At 37.9% G+C, this 19,800-nt stretch overlaps 1 protein-coding gene across 3 annotated transcripts in view; it reads left to right on the top strand.

The window, feature by feature from the left end:
* The window catches only part of DEPDC1B (DEP domain containing 1B), a 96,053-nt gene extending 81,989 nt beyond the window's left edge, over positions 1 to 14,064 (top strand). For all 3 annotated transcript variants that reach the window (XM_057743051.1, XM_057743035.1, XM_057743041.1), the window contains exons 8-11: positions 3,978 to 4,144; positions 6,588 to 6,764; positions 10,281 to 10,466; positions 13,108 to 14,064. In XM_057743051.1, coding sequence (XP_057599034.1) covers positions 3,978 to 4,144; positions 6,588 to 6,764; positions 10,281 to 10,466; positions 13,108 to 13,269 — 692 coding nt within the window. In that variant the 3' untranslated portion in view covers positions 13,270 to 14,064. The remainder of the gene's footprint in view (positions 1 to 3,977; positions 4,145 to 6,587; positions 6,765 to 10,280; positions 10,467 to 13,107) is intronic.
* The last annotated feature ends 5,736 nt before the right edge of the window (positions 14,065 to 19,800 follow it).

Below are 19,800 nucleotides of genomic sequence, written 5' to 3' on the forward strand. Positions count from 1 at the left end.
TGGTTCAGCTTGGTGAATTTCCACTACTCTGTCTTCCAGGTTGCTGATTTGTTCCTCTGTGTCTACTATATCTAGTCTATTATTGATTCCTTCTGGTGTGTTTTTAATTTAGTTATTGTATTCTTCTACTTTGTTTGGTTCTTTATGTTTTCTAACTCTTGGTTGAAATTCTTTGTTCATCCATTCCTCTCCTGGGTTCAGTGAGTATCTTTATTATCATTACCCAGAACTCTTTATTGGGTAGATTGCTTATCTCCACTTTAAGTCTTTACCTTAAGGTTTGGTCTTGTTCCCTCTTTTGGAATACATTCCTTCTTATCCTCATTTTGCATAATTTTCTGTTTTTATGTCTATGTATTTGGTAGATTAGTTACATTTCCTGATCTTAGAGAAGTAGCTCTATATAGGAGATATATTGTGCGACTCAGCAGCACACTGCCTCCTTCTGGTCACCAGAGCTCTATACCCTTGCGTGCTCCCTATGTAGGCTGTGTTTGCCCTTTTGTTGTGATGAGTCCTGCTACTGTGGGTGCATTGGTAGGTGGGGCTGCTCCCCTCCACACTCAGCTCAATTGACTGCAAGGCCCTGAGTCGTGTGGTGAGTGTGGGCCTGCTGGAGGGTGTGGTAGACTTCACAGTGGTTGGCTGGGTGACCCAGTGGTCCATGGCTGCTGTGGACCTGCTGGTGGGCGGGGCAAGACCCTGGAACTAATAGATTAGAGGGAGGATTCCAAAATAGTGCTTGCTAGCACTAGTGTCAGCACAGTAGAATGAGTTCCCCCAAATGGCTTCTGCCAGTGTCTCCATCCTCAGGGAGAATCCCAATCTCCTCCTCCCTCTCTGGGAGGCTCTCTGAGATGAGCAAGTGGGTTTCACCCAGGCTTCTTTCAAACTACTGCTTCTGTGCTGGGACTCAGAGTACACGAGATTTTGCACATGCCCTTAAAGAGTAGAGTCTCTGTTTCCTCCAGCCCTCCTAAATGTAAGCCCTACTTGGTTTCAAAGACAGATGTCCTGGGTACTTGTCCTCCTCGTGTAGGAACCCTGAGCTGGGGAGCCTGGTGTGGGGTCTGACCCCTCAGTTCCTGGGGAGGACTTCTGCAGTTGTGATATTCCTACCATTTGTGGGTTGCCAACTCATTTGTATGGGTCCTTTAATATGGCATCTCTGCTCCTCCTACTTGTTTCATTGTGGCTCCTTCTTTATATATCTTTAGTTCTGGAAAATCTTTTCTGCTAGTCTTCAGGTCATTCTCATGGCTCTGTAAGTAGTTGCAATTTTGGTATGCCCATGGGAGAAGGTGAGTTCAGGGTCTTCCTACTCAGCCATTTTTTCCCTTCCCCAACCCTTGAATGTTTACTTTTATGCTTTGTACCCACATGATAGGAAATAGGGCTTGCCAAAAGAAATGCATTATGATTTCAATTATCTTGCAGTCTTATTTATAAAACTATGTCATATATATATATTAAACATATAAAGATAAGGTGAAATTTGACTCTCCACAGGTGTTTATAATTTGGTAAAAGAAGGGATTTGTGGCCTAATGTGATAGAAGTCTTCATGGAAAGAGTAAAAGGCTTTGTGGAGAAATAGATCTAGAATTTAATTAGTCTTTACTAGATCCAACTGTGGCCAGTTCCAGCCTCATCCAGACTGCCATCATGCCTTGAATCTCCCCCCCCGCCCCCGTTACTCCCTTATAGTCTATTCTTTTTTTTAATAAATTTATTTATTTATTTATTTATTTTATTTATTGGCTACATTGGGTCTTCATTGCTGCACACGGGCTTTCTCTAGTTGATGCGAGTGGGGGCTACTCTTCATTGTGGTGCTTGGGTTCCTCATTGTAGTGGCTTCTCTTGTTGCAAAGCAGAGGCTCTAGGTGCATGGGTTTCAATAGTTGTGGCACATGGGCTCAATAGTTGTGGCCCACGGGCTCTAGAGCACACGCTCAACAGTTGTGGCACATGGGCTTAGTTGCTCCGCAGCATGTGGAATCTTCCCAGAGCAGGGATCGAACCAGTGTCCCCGGCATTGGCAAGCAGATTCTTAACCACTGTGCCACCTAGGAAGTCCCCTTATAGTCTATTCTTTATACAGCTGCCAGAGTAAAAATAATTCAAATCAAATGGCTCCCCTGCCCAGAATCCTTCAGTGGCTTCTTGGATCACTTACAATGAAACCCAGAGTCCTTAATAATAGTCTAGAAAATTCTACATGAGCTGGCTCTTGGCTTCCTCTCTAACCTCATTTCTGACTTGAATATTCCTTGCACACTTCTCTCTCTTCACACTTCCCTCATTGCTATTCCTCAAACAGTCCAGACATAGTCCCTTGTCACAATCTTCGTAATTGCTATTTCCTTCACCTTGAAAATTTGTCTCTGGTATTTGCCAGGCTTACTCTCATTTTCTTCAGATTTCTGCTCAAATGTCCTCTTTAGTGAGTAACTTTTCTCAAAACTCTAGGACTATTTTCTCATCACTCCCTAGCTCCTTTCCTTTTTTTCCCTTCAAACCCAAAGTCCTTAGTCTGGCATTCAGGGTCTTTTAAGATCTCATCTCTGCTGACCTTTTTAGCTTCATTTCTATCGGGCTCTCATAACCTATGCGAGTGACTTATAGTTTCCGTAATATGTCTGTTGCACTTGTCTCTTGCAGTACCTATCACATTTTGCTACTTGCTTTTTTTTTTTTTAATTTTATTATTATTTTTTAAATTTTTGACTGCATTGGGTCTTTGTTGCTGCTTGGGGGCTTTCTCTAGTGGCGGAGAGTGGGGGCTACTGTTCATTGCAGTGTGTGGGCTTCTCATTGTGGTGGCTTCTCCTGTTGTGGAGCATGGGCTCTAGGTATGCGGGATTCAGTAGTTGTAGCACTCAGGCTTAGTAGTTGCGGCATGCAGGACCTAGAGCACAGGCTCAGTAGTTGTGGCCCATGGGCTTAGCTGCTCTGTGGCATGTGGGATCTTCCCAGACCAGAGATCTAATCCATGTCCCCTGCATTGGCAGGCAGGTTCTTAACCACTGCACTACCAGGGAAGTCCTGCTACTTGCTTTTTTATGGGCCTCGCCTTCTCACAGTGCATAAACTCTTCAAAGGAAGGAACGTGGCATATTTTTACATTTCTGAAACCTAGCATTGTTCCTGGCATATCATACATGGCCAGTAAATATTTACTGAATGTAAAGGACAGTTTTGTCTCCCAGTCAGAGACTAGTTGGAACTTGCAAAGATTGGATTTGAAACAATAAATTGGTGAAAGCAGTTTCATCTCTTTAGAAGGCTTGGAGGTGTGTGTGTTCAGAGGCGAATATGGTTGAAGAGAGCACTATTTATTCTAATACTGTAATTTTTAGCAAAATCATATTGGGTGAGGAGGAATGACGTGTAACATGATTGAATCAGCACACTTAGCTAGAAAAAATAGCTTAAGTGCGAGGAAGGGTTATTTGACAGGTGTTATTCAGAAAGAAGCAGAGCCATTTGGCACTGGAATGACTCTAAGAGCATTAATCCTGTTATTTAGTCTGTGAGAGTCATGCAAGATGGTGACCATGCTCATCATGAGGAAATAGTACAAAAGGGGAGCCTTCAGGGCAGTGAGGGCACATTCATGTTCTTGCTCACACTGTCTTGGACTTCTTACAGTATGAGTGTTGAGAGTTAAGTTAGGCTTAACCTGACTGCTCTTGGTTCAGTGGGAAAGAATGCTATGAAAATTGTTTTATCTGTCAAGGGTGTGGGAGGGGGAAATGGCTGTGTTTGTTTTATGTACTTGCCATCTCTAGTTGATGGTTCGTATTTTCTATGCTGATTTGTGACAGTGGATCACAGTTAGCCCATTGTAATTGAACATGCAAACATGTGTTATATAATTTTAGTAATATATATTTTGTAAAAATGTGGACATAATAGAGTCAGGTAGGCTGTAGGTTTCTAAAGGATTAAAACCTTTTTTTTTTCTAAATCAGGTTTGTTACCAAAAGAGAAAATGACCATTGAAGCATTTCAAATTTGCTGCCTCCTCCTGCCCCCTGAAAATAGGAGAAAGTTACAGCTGTTGATGAGGATGATGGCAAGAATCTGCTTAAATAAGGAGATGCCACCACTGTGTGATGGCTTTGGCACCCGAACACTGGTAAGCTGATTTCTAACATCTACGAGCACTGGAGTTTTGGGGATAAAATTCACTTGAGTAAAGTTTATTAGCTTCACAGCCAGAGGAAGGTACAGGGCAGGCTTGCTCAAAGTGTAGACCCACCCAGACTGGTATTGTGCTTTTGGTCTTAGTGACTTCAAGAACATAATGAAAAGTAAAGAGTGAGTAGGGATAGACTCTGAATGTAGAGATATCTGCTGCATCCTGCCTGCTGTCAACACAAAGAGGAGAAAGTGTGGACAGAAAGGATCACTGGCCTCTCAAGAAACAACATTCTCTCCTCCAGGACAAAAAGGGTTGCAAAGTCTTTGTTACTGTAACCAGTAGGAGAAGATGCAGCATATATCATGGATTAAAGAGGGAAGAAGTAAAATACAGAGTTAGACTAGATAACTTGGAAGGAAAGAGAGAATGTGTATCTTTCAGGGTATGATCTAAGGGTCCATGAGTGAGGATATTTCTTAATATATTCTCAGTTTTGCTTAAAAACATAGGCTAATTTTGAATTCTACTTTGTTAAGTCAGCATGTATTTTAAAATTAGGGTTAGGTTTAGAATTATTTACCAGCAAAATTTATTATTCTTCCTCAAAAACTATCTTAGAGCAAAATTTGATGTTTCGTTGGGCTATACATCCTTTCCATATGTTAGTGAACCACTGTGTATGCCTGCGGGTCCACTGGCCCACTTTTAGAGGTGTGGCATAAGATTAGAGGACAAATCAGTGCCCAGCAGAGTGATTCTTGACCTTTTTTAGGGGTGTGTGTGGATGGGTAGGTGGGCTAATGGACCTTTTTTGAAAAGCTGAAGAAAACTTTGCCACCTATTCCTCAGAAGAATGCATGTGTAAAGTTTTGCATACAATTTCAAGGCGTTCACAGATGGGTCGCTGTGTGTGTCTCTCCCTCTGTACATATATGTGAGTGAAGATAAAGTATTATCTGCAGTATGTTGATGAAATGAAGTTGTATTAAACAGAATTATGTGATGTCATGCTTATAGGTTTTTAAAAATTGTAGTTGATGTACAGTATAAGGCACAGGCGTATAATATAGTGATTTACAATTTTTAAAGGTTATATTCCATTTATAGTTGTTATAAAATATTGGCTGTATTGTGTTATATAATATATCATTGTAGCTAATTTTATACATAATAGTTTCTAATTCTTTTTTCTGTATTGGAGTATAGTTGATTTACAGTGTTGTGTTAGTTTCTGCTGTACAAAAAAGTGAGTCAGTTATGCATATATGTATATCCACTCTTTTTAAAATTCTGTTCCCATATAGGTCATTACAGAGTATTGAATAGATACAGTAGGTGCTATACAGTATGTTCTTATTAGCTATTTTATATATAGTAGTGTGTATATGTCAATCCTAATCTCCCAATTTATCCCTCTTCCCCTTTTCCCTTTTGGTAACTATAAGTTTGTTTTCTACATCTGTGGCTCAATTTCTGATTTTTAAATAGGTTCATTTGTACCATTTTTTTAGAGTCCACATGTTGCCCCTCCCCCCTTCCCTCTCCCCACTGGTAACCACTTGCTTGTTCACTGTATCTGTGGGTGTTTTTCTTTTTTGTTATAGTCACTAGTTTCTTGTATTTTTTAGGTTCCATATGTGAATGATATCGTACAGTATTTGTCTTTCTGTGCCTGACTTATTTCATTTACATGCTTGTAGATTTTGAAATAAGAGTATCAGCAATAAAATTAGTAGGACAAGGAAAAAAAGTCCATTCAAAGGATTGTATTAAGCATGGATTAGTTGAAATGAATTCTATGGAAACAACTGCTAATAATTTTTGTATTTCATCACTTAATGCACTTCTGATGGTTGTGTTCAAAGGTGATTGTCAAATGTATAACCAGAGTCCTGGAGAAAAGAACACTTAACTAGGAAAAACTATAATGGTTGAGGCATATAGATTGTGCTAGCAGATTTAAAAAAAAAACACACAAAACAACCCAAACCCCAAATAAAAAAACAATGAAATTAGGGTATTGTTAGACTAAATGGCTACAAAATACTTTGAACTTAAAAGTGCTACATGATCCAAGTTGTGATGGTGATAATAATTTTCAGAATTTGTTTAAATATATATTTAAAAGCATTTGTTAAAGGGGGTGGCTTTAAAAACTGCTCAGATAAGCATCTCTTCTATGTATCTGTGAGATGCGACACATTCTGTTCATGTGACACATTCTGTTCATGCTGGTGGACGAGGAGGTCGGCCCATCTCACATGGCCAGGTGCCAGGTAAGATGTGCGCCCTGTGCTGTGGGCCATTTCTCGCTGACGAGGCACGTTTGCTTTTTGCAAATTAGATTGCACTCAGTTCAGAGTAGGGGAAAAAAAACCACTTCACCTGTGTTTATTTAAAAAACTCTCACTCCCTCCCCGCTTTTTGTTTTTTTAAGATGGTTCAGACATTTTCCCGTTGTATCTTGTGTTCCAAAGATGACGTGGACTTGGATGACTTATTAGCTGCTAGGTTGGTGACATTTCTGATGGACAATTACCAGGAGATTCTGAAAGTCCCTTTGGCCTTGCAGACCTCCATAGAGGAGCGTGTGGCCCATCTACGAAGAGTCCAGGTAAAGGAAGGGATATTATCAGTCCTATAAAATTGCCAGCAGAAAGTCATGTAAGTTTGCTAGGCTTCTTAGCATCTTTCGTTATGAAGATTTAGTGAGTTAGTTTGTACAGAGTGCTTATAACCGGGCTTGGTACATAGTAGGCAGTGCAAGTGTTTGTTATTATCTTTGAAAATTTTTGGAATGTCCACTAGGTTTGGTTGTGTCAACCAATGCTGCATACTTTTGGTTGCAAATTCCTTAAATGGGTTTGTTCAGAATCTACATTTACTTCCTGATGGAAGTGATATATGTGCAATAACGCCTTGATTCATAATAGCCCTGCAACCTAGATACTATTTTTTGAATGAGAAAGCTAAGGCACAGAGAACATAAGCAATTTGTCCAAGGTCACAGAGCTAAGATTCAAATTGATAAATCATTCTCCAGAATCAGTGCTCTTAGCTATGATGCCGTACTGCCTCATTATAAAACATGGTGTGGTAGAAGAACCCGGCTTCAGAGCCATAAGGATCTGTGCCAAAATCCTAGCTCCCCACTTCCCACTTTCCTGGCTGTGTGGCTCTGGGCAAGTGCCTTAACGCCTCTGGCTGTTAGTTTTCGCAAGTGTTAAAATGGTCCATACCTACTCTATGAAGTTGTTGTAAAGAGTAGATACTACATTGTGAAACCCCTGGAGCAAATGTCTATCATACGGCAGATACTTTTTGAAAGGTAGCTATTTTTATTGTTTTTGTTGTCGTTGTCATATTAAAATGATGCAAAAGAAATGTAATGTATTACTATTATGTGGGCCCCACAGTGGGGTTTATATGTCAGCCTCTGGGAGCAGAAACTTTGGGTAAAGGCAGGCAGAAGGTCTGCTTGTCTCCTTCTGAATGATTGGACCTCTTTCTCCTTAAGCATTTTTTGAGGCTCCACAATCAAGAACCAGTGAACAGCTACCTCCCAAAGTATCATTAAAGTACATAACTATCTGTTTTCAGTGTGCAGTTTAAAAATTAAAATAAAAATTTTTCTATTTTTTGGTAATTATCAACCTAATACATTGAAGGAATTTGGAAAATATAGAAAATACACACCAAAAAATATCACAGTAACTCTAAATGTTCAGTCAGTGTTGTCTTTTAAGTGTTTTTCTATTTCTCCCTCTCCCTCCCTTCCTTCCCTCCTTCCTTTGTTTCTCTTTATAACTTACTTTCTCTTAATAATACAGCAAGAAAAAGTTTCCACATCATTAAATATTCTTGATTGACACAGAATGGCCAGGAGCACAGATTCTGGAGCTAAATGGTGTTTGAAATTCTGATGTGCCCTTTATTAGCTGTGCAACCTTGACATGTTGCAGCGACTCTCTGCTTAACATCTGCCCCGACCTCTCTTTTCTCATCTGTAAAATGGGATAACAATAGTTAATAGCTACCCCCAGGGGCTGTTTTGGGGATTGAATGGCTTAAGACATGTAAAGTGCTTTGAATAATGTTTATCTCATAGTAAGCCCTCATTTGGTGCTGCTGCTGTTAATTATTATCAACATTATTGTTATATTATTCCACAGTATCATGATGATTGATAACATAATGTCCCGTAAGATGGATATACCATGATTTATTTAAATGATTTTCTTTGGTTGATATTTAGATTGTTTCCATTTTTTTCTGTTTTGCAAGCATTATAACAGTAAGTATCTTTATAGTTAGATTTTTTTTTTTTTGGTCGGTATGTGATTACTTTCTAAGAATAAATTCCTAGGAGTGGCGTTTCATGGTCAGAGACTATGAATGTGTGTTAAGCATTGATTGCATATTGCGATATTTCCGTTTAGAGTGATTGTTCCAATTTACATTCCCATCATTGGTATAAGAAAGCGTTTATTTCTGTACACCCTTGCCTACTTTGGGTATTAATATTAACATACATACCGTTGCCATTTTAATGGGTGAAAAGTGTAATCTTGCTGTTGTTTTAGTTTAATCTCCCACCTCCCCTTGGTATTTTATGAGCCAAACTTAAAAAAAAAATCATAGAAAAGAAATAGTTTCACTGAATTTCTGCAAGGAAAAGTGATAGCAGTGCCTCCGTTGCTCTGTATCCTTGCTGGGCTTGTGTATTCACATGGCACAGGCGTGTATTGCAGAAACTTAGCCCTGTGAGCCTTTCACCGTCAGCTGAAGATCAGAAGGCAGAGCGATGATTAACTTAACCGCAGAGTAGCGTGATCCTGTGAAGGGGCAGTGCGATGGCCCTGAGTAAAATCAGTAACTACCCAATTGTCCAGTTATGTTTTCTCTCTTAGAAGTACACACGCATTAGAATTGCCAAACAATTGTTTGTTTTAGCGCTCAGAGCCTGTAGGTCTCTGTTCTCTCACAGACTACTCAACTCCTCATAAACATTTAGGGTGGCACTTTTTTGAAAACGAAGTGTTAACTTGGACTGCTCTGGTAAATTGTTCTGGGGCAGTTTCAAGGCCGACCCTGGGATAGATAAACACTGAGGTCAGCATTGTTTTGACACCAACCTTTTGTTGACCTTGTGTGTAACCCTTTTCCTCTTGTACCTTTCAATACTAGGTATCTAGTGTTTTCTCATGTCCTAGACTTCGGGCTGACACATTTTACCTGGGCCTCACCCTTTATTCTGGTCCTTTTCTGCTATTTCCAGACTTCCTGGTTCAAATAAAAATTAAGTGTTGTGTGTGTGCACCTTTTCCTTATGGTTCTGGTCTGTTTCTCTTGGGTTATCTCTACATGACCTGGTAGACTGATGATGAGGCATAGAATGTACTTCATGGAGTAATGCTTCTTGGCAACACATTTATTTTTAACTGTGGCTTCTGGGGAAAAAGAAACAAAAAAACCCTTAAACCAAAGACATGAATATAATGATAGGGATTTTATCCACTGCGGAAGAACAGTAGGTGCTATATTTTTGAGAAGATGAACCTCTTGGACTCTGAAATTGAATATTTTTAATGGATGCTTTTATTTATAGATCTTGGTACCTTTTTCCCTCTTCTTTCGCCCTTCTCCTTTTGCCCTGTACAGTGTCTGCATATTTGTTTTCACTACACACTAAGAATATGTTTGGAGACGGTTGCAGTACTTCTCTCTGCACAACAGCTGAGCTGAACATGTACCTCTGTCCATTCCCAAGGGAGAGAGGAGCAGACTCCGGATGTAGGACGAATCTCCATAGTTCATCATGTGTTTCTGGAATCGTTTTAGTCAACGTGTTTAGTTTGTGTGTAAATTTCAGATCTTATTAGAAGAGGGCACCGGTTTTTTGTTTATGAAAATGGCTTTGGGGTTTAAAAGGTAAAAACTCATATTTAAAACTATGGCTTTATGTGAATCTTTTTTTTGAAGTTATGGAAACCCTTTTACTTTTTAATATAGAGTTTTTCCCAGTCAAATTGAATGTCAGCATTCCTACTAGGAGATATGCTGTATGATCTGAACTAATGTTTGTAATTTATTTGAAAATGCACTTTCAATAATAATCCCTTTGCCTCAGATAAAATACCCAGGAGCTGATATGGATATCACTCTATCTGTTCCATCATTTTGCCGTCAAATTAGCCCAGAGGAATTTGAATACCAAAGAGCATACGGCTCTCAGGAACCTCTGGCAGCCTTGTTGGAGGAAGTCATCACAGATGCCAAACTCTCCAGCAAAGAAAAGAAGAAAAAATTGAAGCAGGTAAGAAGAATATTCTTCATAAGTCATTTCTTCTCCCTACTGTTCTTATATTGTTTTTTCCTTTCTATTCTCTATTTTAGTAGAATTCATATGAATCTCATCTTCTGAGACGGAGCAGTTTTGAAAGTATTCATTTCATATGTTAATTTACACAATTGTCAGTTTTCCAGATCTTTATCTTTGTTCCCCAATGTAGATTTTTTTTTTTCCCGTGCCATGTGGCATGTGGGATCTTAGTTCCCCCACCAGGGATTGAACCTGTGGCACAGAGTTAACCACTGGACTGCCAGGGAATTCCCTCCAATGTAGATCTCTTACCATTATTGAGCTCTTCATTTATGAGGCTGCTCTCTAATATTTGTCCTTGGTTTTGATATGTGGTATGATGAGTTAGTGGAGCAGTTACTTTAAATTCAGAGAAGCTATCAAATGAGGACAGTTTCTTTGGATTTTTTTGAAAGGCAAATCAGGCTGAATTCACAAGCGTAAAATGTCCAGAATTAAAAAGTCTTTGGTTTTAGATAGCCAATATCAAATTGGTTTCTTGCCTCAGGCATCACTAAAAGTTTTTAGTTCCTATTAAACAACATGGTTTAGTGTGTCAGAATAGTTTTCAACTCAGAATAGGTTTAACTTGACCTTTTTTTAAAAATTGAAGTGTAATTGATTCACAATGTTGTGTTAGTTTCAGGTGTACATACCTTCATCATTTTTAAAGTATTGATTCAAGAGCAAGTGAATGGTGTTTATTTTTAAAGATTGAATCCTACGTAGCTTGATTTCTGATCACACCACATGCATAAGATTATACACAGAGCACAAGAGTTTTAGACTCTCATCATGTTTTTCTCAGAGTAATTTTGGAGAAGAGTTCAGTGGTGAGGATCAAAGGAAAAACATACTGCTTCTTTGTAAGCTTTTCATAAAGTAATATATGTGGGTTAGCCAGAAAGTTCCTTCGGTTTTTAAGTAAAAATGAAAGACCCATTTTTCATTTTCACCAAGAACTTTATTGAACAACGTATTCACCGTTTTGTTCCACTACCTTCTGCTATTTTTGAGGCAACTTCATAATTCCATCTTCCCAAAGCTTTTTATCTTTTTGAGCAAAGAACTGTTCCAGGTGCCTTTTACAGTTTTCCAGGGAATTGAAATTTTTTCCATTAAGGGAATCTTGTAAAGACCTAAATAAGTGAAAATCCAAAGGTGCAATGTCTGGTGAATATGGTGGATGAATCAGAATTCCCAGCCAAGCTGTAACAGTTTTTGCCTGGTCATCAAAGAAATGTGGTCTTCCGTTATCCTGATGGAAGAATATACATTTTCTGTTGACTAATTCCAGATGCTTTTCATCAAATGCTGCTTTCAGTTGGTCTAATTGGGAGCAGTACTTGTTGGAATTGTGTGGTTTTTTGGAAGGCACTCATAATAGGGGACTCCCTTCCAATCCCACCATATACACAACATCACCTTCTTTGGATGAAGACTGGCCTTTGGTGTGGTTGGTGGTGGTTCATTTTGGTTGCCCCATGATCCCTTCTGTTCCACATTATTGTACAGTATCCACTTCTTATTGCCTGTCACAATTTGTTTTAAAAACAGAACGTTTTAAGTAGAGAATCACATGTAGAAATACAGTCAAGAAGGTTTTTTTCACTTTATTTCTGTGGAACCCAAATATCAGTGATTAGCATAACCAAGCTGGTGCAAATGATGTTTCAGTGCTTGATTTGGATATTTTCAGTATGTTGGCTATCTCCTGCGTGATATAATGTTGATTGTTCTCAATGTCTTGATTTGATCGCTGCAACTTCAACTGGTCTACCCGACTGTGGAGCACCGTCTGGTGAAAAATCTCCATCATGAAACTTTGCAAACCACTTTTGAAACATTCGAAAGCACGTTCTCCATACACTGGACAAACCTCTTTTTGCATTTCAGTTGCGTTTTTCCCTTTCTTGAAATAATATAGCATAATAATACAGCCGAAAATGTTGCTTTTTTTCTTCCATCTTCAATATTAAAATGGCTACACAAAAATTCACCAATTTTGATAAGTTTTTTTTTTCAAGTGCACACTGATGTGACAGCTGTCACAATACAATCTAACAAAAGTTAAAAACAACTGAGCACTACTAGAACCATCTTATGGAAAAAAAACGAACGAACCTTTTGGTCAACCCAATATACCAGCATGTTTTCTCTTCCATTTGGGCAGAAGCAGGTGGGGTCGAGTTGGAGAAATGTTGTTGGACCCAAATTTTCTTTAACTGTGTAAAACAGAAGTCAATTACTTGTGAATATTTTAGAAGGGAGATCTATTTATAGTTCACAGGGGAGAAATTTTAAGAGGTATGATTAAAGTGAGAAGTTTATTGGAAGATTAGATCAAATTTAAGATGAATCCAGTCTACTGAAAGTGAAATCCAATGATTTAACAAAAAGAAATGGATTTGTGTTGAAGTGAACTTGTGATCTGTTTTCTTCTTATTCTCTTTTCTGATGGAAAGCAGTAAGCATTAAAACAAAACAAAAACAGAAAAGTATTAGATCATTGAAGTATAGAAACTTATTGTAAAATTACAGTGCCCAATTTTATTGACTTTGTTTTTTGACTCTTCTTGGATCTTTTTTTTTTAAGTTTCAAAAATCCTATCCTGAAGTCTACCAAGAACGGTTTCCTACACCAGAAAGTGAAGCACTTCTATTTCCTGAAAAACCCAAAGCGAAACCACAGCTGCTGATGTGGGCACTGAAAAACCCCTTCCAACCATTTCAAAGAACTAGAAGTTTTCGAATGTAATACTTGGATAGCTGTTAGAGACCTCTGTTGTTACTGTTGTTTTGAGTAAATGGGTGGTTAGAGAACTATGGTGGAAGAAAGAAGCACATAAACCACAGACTACTGAGTTATAAGGATTTCCTGACTTCAAAAAATGTTGAGCCATTATCAGTATTTTTATAAAACTCAATGCTGTTTTTAAAGTGTACAAATTGATTAAAAATAATGACAATTATGTAATGGTAATGTTAACGTGTTTATAAATGTTACAGAATTTAAGGGTATTTTCATTTTTTTATTTGTTTTCTGTAGTGTTTATAAAATGTTTGTGTGCACATCCTAGTTACTGATGTCTTTGTGACAACCAAGACTGCAAAATTGTGTATATACTTAAATAAGAAAGACACTGGGTACTGTTACTGTGATGCTATTGACTTAATAGCCAGTTGTGATTTCTGCTGTGTAAATTGTTTTTCACTGTTGCACAAAGATTCTTAATGTTCTTTATTACAATGGCTGTGTCTTATATTGCAGATTTGTTGGATGCTATGACAGATTTTATGAAAGCTATTCCTTTTATGATGTATATATTAGTGGGTGTTTATTTGTAAGTGAAGTAGATTTTCATCTGCCTGCAGTGGCATAATTTCAGTCTTGGCTGAAGTGGAAAATTGAACTGGATAAATTCTTTTGGTCTCATTAGCCCTGTGATTCTAAGTCAAATTGTTGTTGTTTCATGAAAAACACAAATGGGTTAAGTAGAATGAGACTACTTCCTTTATAAGTATTTTTTCCCCCAGCTTCCATATCCTTTTGAAAGTAAATGGAATGTAAATAAATACTGTTCTTTTTAATGCTTTACATGGTGTTTCTTTTTTGGCATTTATTTAGGTCAGTCAGAGAACATCTTCAAATGCTAAATGTCATCACCTTAGCAAATGTTCTCACATCAATCATTTATTTCTATGATAAAATAAGAAGTGAGTTTAGGGTTTTTGTACTAGACTTTAGGAGGTGCTTTGTCCATTTCTTTTGCTTTGCTTTGGCCTCTTGCAAATAGTGGTACACTTAAGTCATGGGGCAGCTGGAATGCTTCTTCTGAGAGCGATTACCCAAAAAGCTAAGGGCAACACTCATAGTTGGCTTCCTCTGCTCTTTGGACTGATTTTTCCCTGCACTTGAGGTCTGCCTCAGTTCTTTCGTAGCAGAATCCCTCCTGCGATGGACTCCCTGATTTTGCCTCTTGGAAAGGAATATTCCTGTTGATTTGAGTACCCTTTATCATGCAAGTATGGAAAGTAATGGGAGATTTTTAGTGTTTTAGGATTTATTATTAGAATTCTGTTTAGAGCAAAGAGTAAATTTACTTTCTGCTCTATTTGTCCCCCAAGGTAGAATTTACTTTCCAGAGTCTCTTATTGCTTATCTTTGAAAATATATGTTACTGTTTTTTTCCCATAAGATTACTTTTCTTTATTGTTAAGTATAACATACTTATAGAGAGGTCATAAAACACAGCCACCACCTACATGTGAAATTGAGGAGTGGATAAAACCAGTTTTTCAAAGTGGTTGTGCTGGTTAACAGCCCATCAGCAGTGTATAAGAGTTCCTGTTACTTAGCATCCTCACCAAAACTTGCTGTTGTTAGAGTTTGAATTGTCAGTGTAGTGGATATACAATAGTATCTCATTATGGTTTTACTTTGCATTGTTAACATGGCTGAAGACTTTTCCCACTTTTTTTGGACTTTTTTCAGTTTTGTTCACATCTTAATATCAGCTTGTCAAGCTACACACACACATACAGAGTTGAGATTTTGATTTTGACTGCATTGAACGTATAAACCCATTTGGAGAGAATTACTGTCTTTACAATATTGTCTCCTAGTCCATGAACATGGTTTATCCTTCCATTTATTTAGAATAAATGAGAAAAAAAATTAAATTTCTCTGTAAAGGTTTTCAAATCTTTTATTAGGTTTGTTGCCAGATATTTGATACTTAAAAAAAAAGTTACCATCAAAAGTTTCAAATAAATGAAAAGGTAAAGATAAAAGAATCCATCCCTAGCTTCAACAGTTATTATTTAACTTATAAACATCTTAATGTTTGATCCTTGGTAAATGGGTTTATTTTTAAATTTACATTTTCTGTTTGTTGCTTATATATTAGTATAAACTGATTTTTGTGTACAGGTTTTTGTACCCAACAACCTTGTTAGACTTTCCTATTAACTCTAAATACCTAGTGTGATTCTTCTGGATTTTCTGCATTCACCGCATAATAAGCAAACAATGACACTTTTTGTTTTTCATTTCTGTGGTTGACAGCATCTGAAATGTCCCCAATGATCCCTGCCTTTTGGTGTTTATTCCCTTGTGTAATCTCCTCTCCTTGAGTGTGTGTCCTTGGATCTTGTGACATACTTTTAGCAAGTAGAATATGGCAAAAGGGATTAGATATCACTTTTGAGATTAGATCACAAAGACTCTGGCTTCCATCTTGCTTGCCCTCTCTCTTTTATTCTCTCTCTGGCTTCCTCTAAAGGAAGCCAGCTGCCCTCTTATGAACTGCCCTATGGAGAGGCCCCTCAGGCAAGGAACTGACATCTTTGCTGAGTAGCCAGCGAGGACCGGAGGACTGCCAGCAGCTGTATGCGTGATCTTGGAAGTGGATCTTCTGACTTCTGCCAACAGCCATGTGAGTAATGTTTTTGTTTTCATTCTTTGTTTTTTTGGGGCTGTACCATGTGACATGCGGGATTCTTAGTTCTCTGACCAGGGGTCCAACCGGCGCCCTCTGCAATGGAAGCATGGAGTCTCAACCACTGGACCGCCAGGGAAGTCCCCATGTGAGTGACGTTGGAAGTGGATTCTCCTTTAGTTGAACCTTGAGATGAAGGCTTAGCTGACACCCCGATTGCAGCCTGTGAGAGATTCAGCTAAACTGTTTCTGAATTCTGGACCCACAGAAAATATGAGATAATATTTGTTGTTTTAAGCCATTTAATTCTAGGGTGATTTGTTATGAAGCAATAGATATAATACACTTTGTACTTCTTTGTTCCCTACCTACCTGCATCCTTCCCTTTTTCACTTTTTTTTAAAAACCATTGTGAAATGTCACTGTTTATCTCTAGCGATGCATTTGTTTGCAATCTTTCTGCATTCTTGTATTTTAGTTTTGTTCCTTATAAACAACATACAGTAGGAATATTTATTTTTTTTTAAGAAGCCAACTTGATAATCTTTATTTTTTTAGCTGTATTTTTTAAGCTCTTTATTGGAATTTAATTGCTTTACACTGTTGTGGCAGTTTTTGCTGTACAGCAAAGTGAATCAGCTGTATTTATACATATATCCCCATATCCCCTCCCTCCCACGATTCCTTCCCACCCTCCCTATCCCAGTCCTTTAAGTCATCACCCATCATTGAGTTGATCTCCCTGTGTTATGCAGCAGCTTCCCACTAGCTATCTGTTTTACATTTGGTAGTGTATATATGTCAATGTTACTCTCTCACTTTGTCCCAGCTTCCCCTTCTGTCTCCACCCCGTGTCCTCAAGTCCGTTCTCTACATTTGCGTCTTTATTCTTGCCTTGTCACTGGGTTCATCAGTACCATTTTTTTAGATTCCATATATATGAGTTAGCATACGGTATTTGTTTTTCTCTTTCTGGCTTACTTTGCTCTGTATGACAGACTCCAGGTCCACCCACCTCACTACAAATTACTGAATTTCATTCCTTCTTATGGCTGAGTAATATTCCATTGTACATTCCACATCTTCTTTATCCATTCATCTGTTGATGGGCATTTAGGTTGCTTCCATGTCCTGCAATGAACATGTGGTACATGTTTTTTTCTGGATTATGGTTTTCTCAGGGTGTATGTCCAGTAGTGGGATTGCTGGGTCATATGGTAATTCCATTTTTAGTTTTCTAAGGAACCTCCATACTGTCTTCTATAGTGGCTGTACCAATTTACATTCCCACCAACAGTGCAGGAGGGTTCCCTTTTCTCCACACAGTCTCCAGCATTTATTATTTTTAGATTTTTTGATGATGGTCATTCTGACTGGTGTGAGATGATACCTCATTGTAGTTTTGGCTTGCATTTCTCTAGTGATTAGTGATGTTGAGCATCTTTTCATGTGTTTGTTAGCCATCTGTATGTCTTCTTTGGAGAAATGGTCTGTTTAGGTCTTCCGCCCATTTGTAGATGGCGTTATTTGCTTTTTTGATATTGAGCTGCATGGGCTGCTTGTATATTTTGGAGATTAATCCTTTGTCCGTTGCTTCGTTGGCAAATATTTTCTCCCATTCTGAGGGTTGCCTTCTTGTCTTGTTTATGGTTTCTTTCACTGTGCAAAAGCTTTTAAGTTTCATGAGGTTCCATTTGTTTATTCTTAATTTTATTTCCATGATTCTAGGAGGTGGGTCCAGAAGGATCTTGCTTTGATGGATGTCATAGAAGTGTTCTGCCTATGTTTTCCTCTAGGAGTTTTAGAGTGTCTGGCCTTACATGTAGGTCTTTAATCCATTTGGAGTTTATTTTTGTGTATGGTGTTAGGAAGTGTTCTAATTTCATTCTTTCACATGTTGCTGTCCAATTTTCCCAGCACCACTTATTGAAGAGGCTGTCTTTTTTCCATTGTATATTCTTGCCTCCTTTGTCAAAGATAAGGTGCCCATATGTACTTGGGCCTACCTCTGAGTTCTCTATTCTATTCCATTGATCTTCCTTTCTATTTTTGTGCCAGTACCATACTATCTTGATCACTGTGGCCTTGTAGTATAGTTTGAAGTCAGGAAGCCTAATTCCACCAACTCCATTTTTCCTTCTCAAGATTGCTTTGGCTCTTCGGGGTCTTTTGCGTTTCCATACAAATCGTAAGATTTGTTGTTCTAGTTCTGTGAAAAATGCCATTCGTAATTTGATAGGGATTGCGTTGAATCTGTAAATTGCTTTGGGTAGTACAGTCATTTTCCCAATGTTGATTCTTCCAATCCAAGAACATGGTATGTCCCTCCATCTGTTTGTGTCGTCTTTGATTTCTTTCATCAATGTCTTATAGTTTTCTGCGTACAGGTATTTTGCCTCCTTAGGCAGGTTGATTCCTAGGTATTTTATTCTTTTTGTTGCAGTGGTAAATGGGAGAGTTTCCTTAATTTCTTTTTCTGCTCTTCCGTTGTTAGTGTATAGGAATGCAAGAGATTTCTGTGCATTAATTTTGTATCCTGCTACTTTACTAAATTCATTGGTGAGTGCTAGCAGTTTTCTGGTAGAGTCTTTACGGTTTTCTGTGTATAATATCATGTCATCTGCAAAGAGTGACAATTTTACTTCTTTTCCAATTTGTATTCCTTTTATTTCTTTTTCTTCTCTGATTGCTGTGGCTAAAACTTCCAAAACTATGTTGAATAATAATGGTGAGAGCAGACACCCTTGTCTTGTTCCTTCCCTTAGAGGGAATTCTTTCAGTTTTTCACCATTTAGAACAATGTTGGCTTTTGGTTTCTCATATATGGCTTTTATTATGTTGAGGTAATTTCCTTCTATGCCCATTTTCTGGAGACTTTTTATCATAAATGGATGTTGAATTTTGTCAGAAGCTTTTTCTGCATCTATTGAGATGATCATATGGTTTTTATTCTTCAATTTGTTGATATGATGTATCATGTTGATTCATTTGCATATATTGAAGAATCCTTGCATCCCAGGGATAAACCCCACTTGATCATGGTGTATGATTTTTTTAATGTGCTGTTGGATTCTGTTAGCTGGTATTTTGTTGAGGATTTTTGCATCTATATTCATCAGTGATATTGGCCTGTAATTTTCATTTTTGGTGACATCTTTGCCTGGTTTTGGTATCAGGGTGATGGTGACCTCGTAGAATGAGTTTGGGAGTGTTCCTCCTTCTGCTATATTTTGGAAGAGTTTGAGAAGGATAAGTGTTAGCTCTTCTCGAAATGTTTGATAGAATTTGCCTGTGAATCCGTCTGGCCCTGGGCTTTTGTTTGTTGGGAGATTTTGAATTACAACCTCAATTTCTGTATTTATGATTGGTCTGTTCATATTTTCTATTTCTTCCTGGTTCTGTCTTGGAAGATTGTATTTTTCTAAGAATTTACCCATTTCTTCCAGGTTATCCAATTGATTGGCATATAGTTGCTTATAGTAGTCTCTTGTGATCTTTTGTATTTTTGAGGTGTCTGTTGTTACTTCTACTTTTTCATTTCTAATTCTGTTGATTTGCATCTTCTCCCTTTTTTTCCTGATGAGTCTGGCTAATGGTTTATCAATTTTGTGTATTTTCTCAAAGAACCAGCTTTTAGTTTTATTAATTTTTGCTATTGTTTCCTTCCTTTCTTTTTCATTTATTTCTGATCAGATCTTTATGATTTCTTTCCTTCTGCTCACTTTGGGGTTTCTTTGTTCTTCTTTCTCTAATTGTTTTAGGTGTAAGGTTAGGTTTATTTGAGATTTTTCTTGTTTCTTGAGGTAGGGCTGTATTGCTATAAACTTCCCTCTTGGTACTGCTTTTGC

The sequence above is a fragment of the Hippopotamus amphibius genome, chromosome 1 (assembly GCF_030028045.1).
Source record: "Hippopotamus amphibius kiboko isolate mHipAmp2 chromosome 1, mHipAmp2.hap2, whole genome shotgun sequence".
In the NCBI taxonomy this organism is placed as follows: Eukaryota; Metazoa; Chordata; class Mammalia; order Artiodactyla; family Hippopotamidae; genus Hippopotamus; species Hippopotamus amphibius.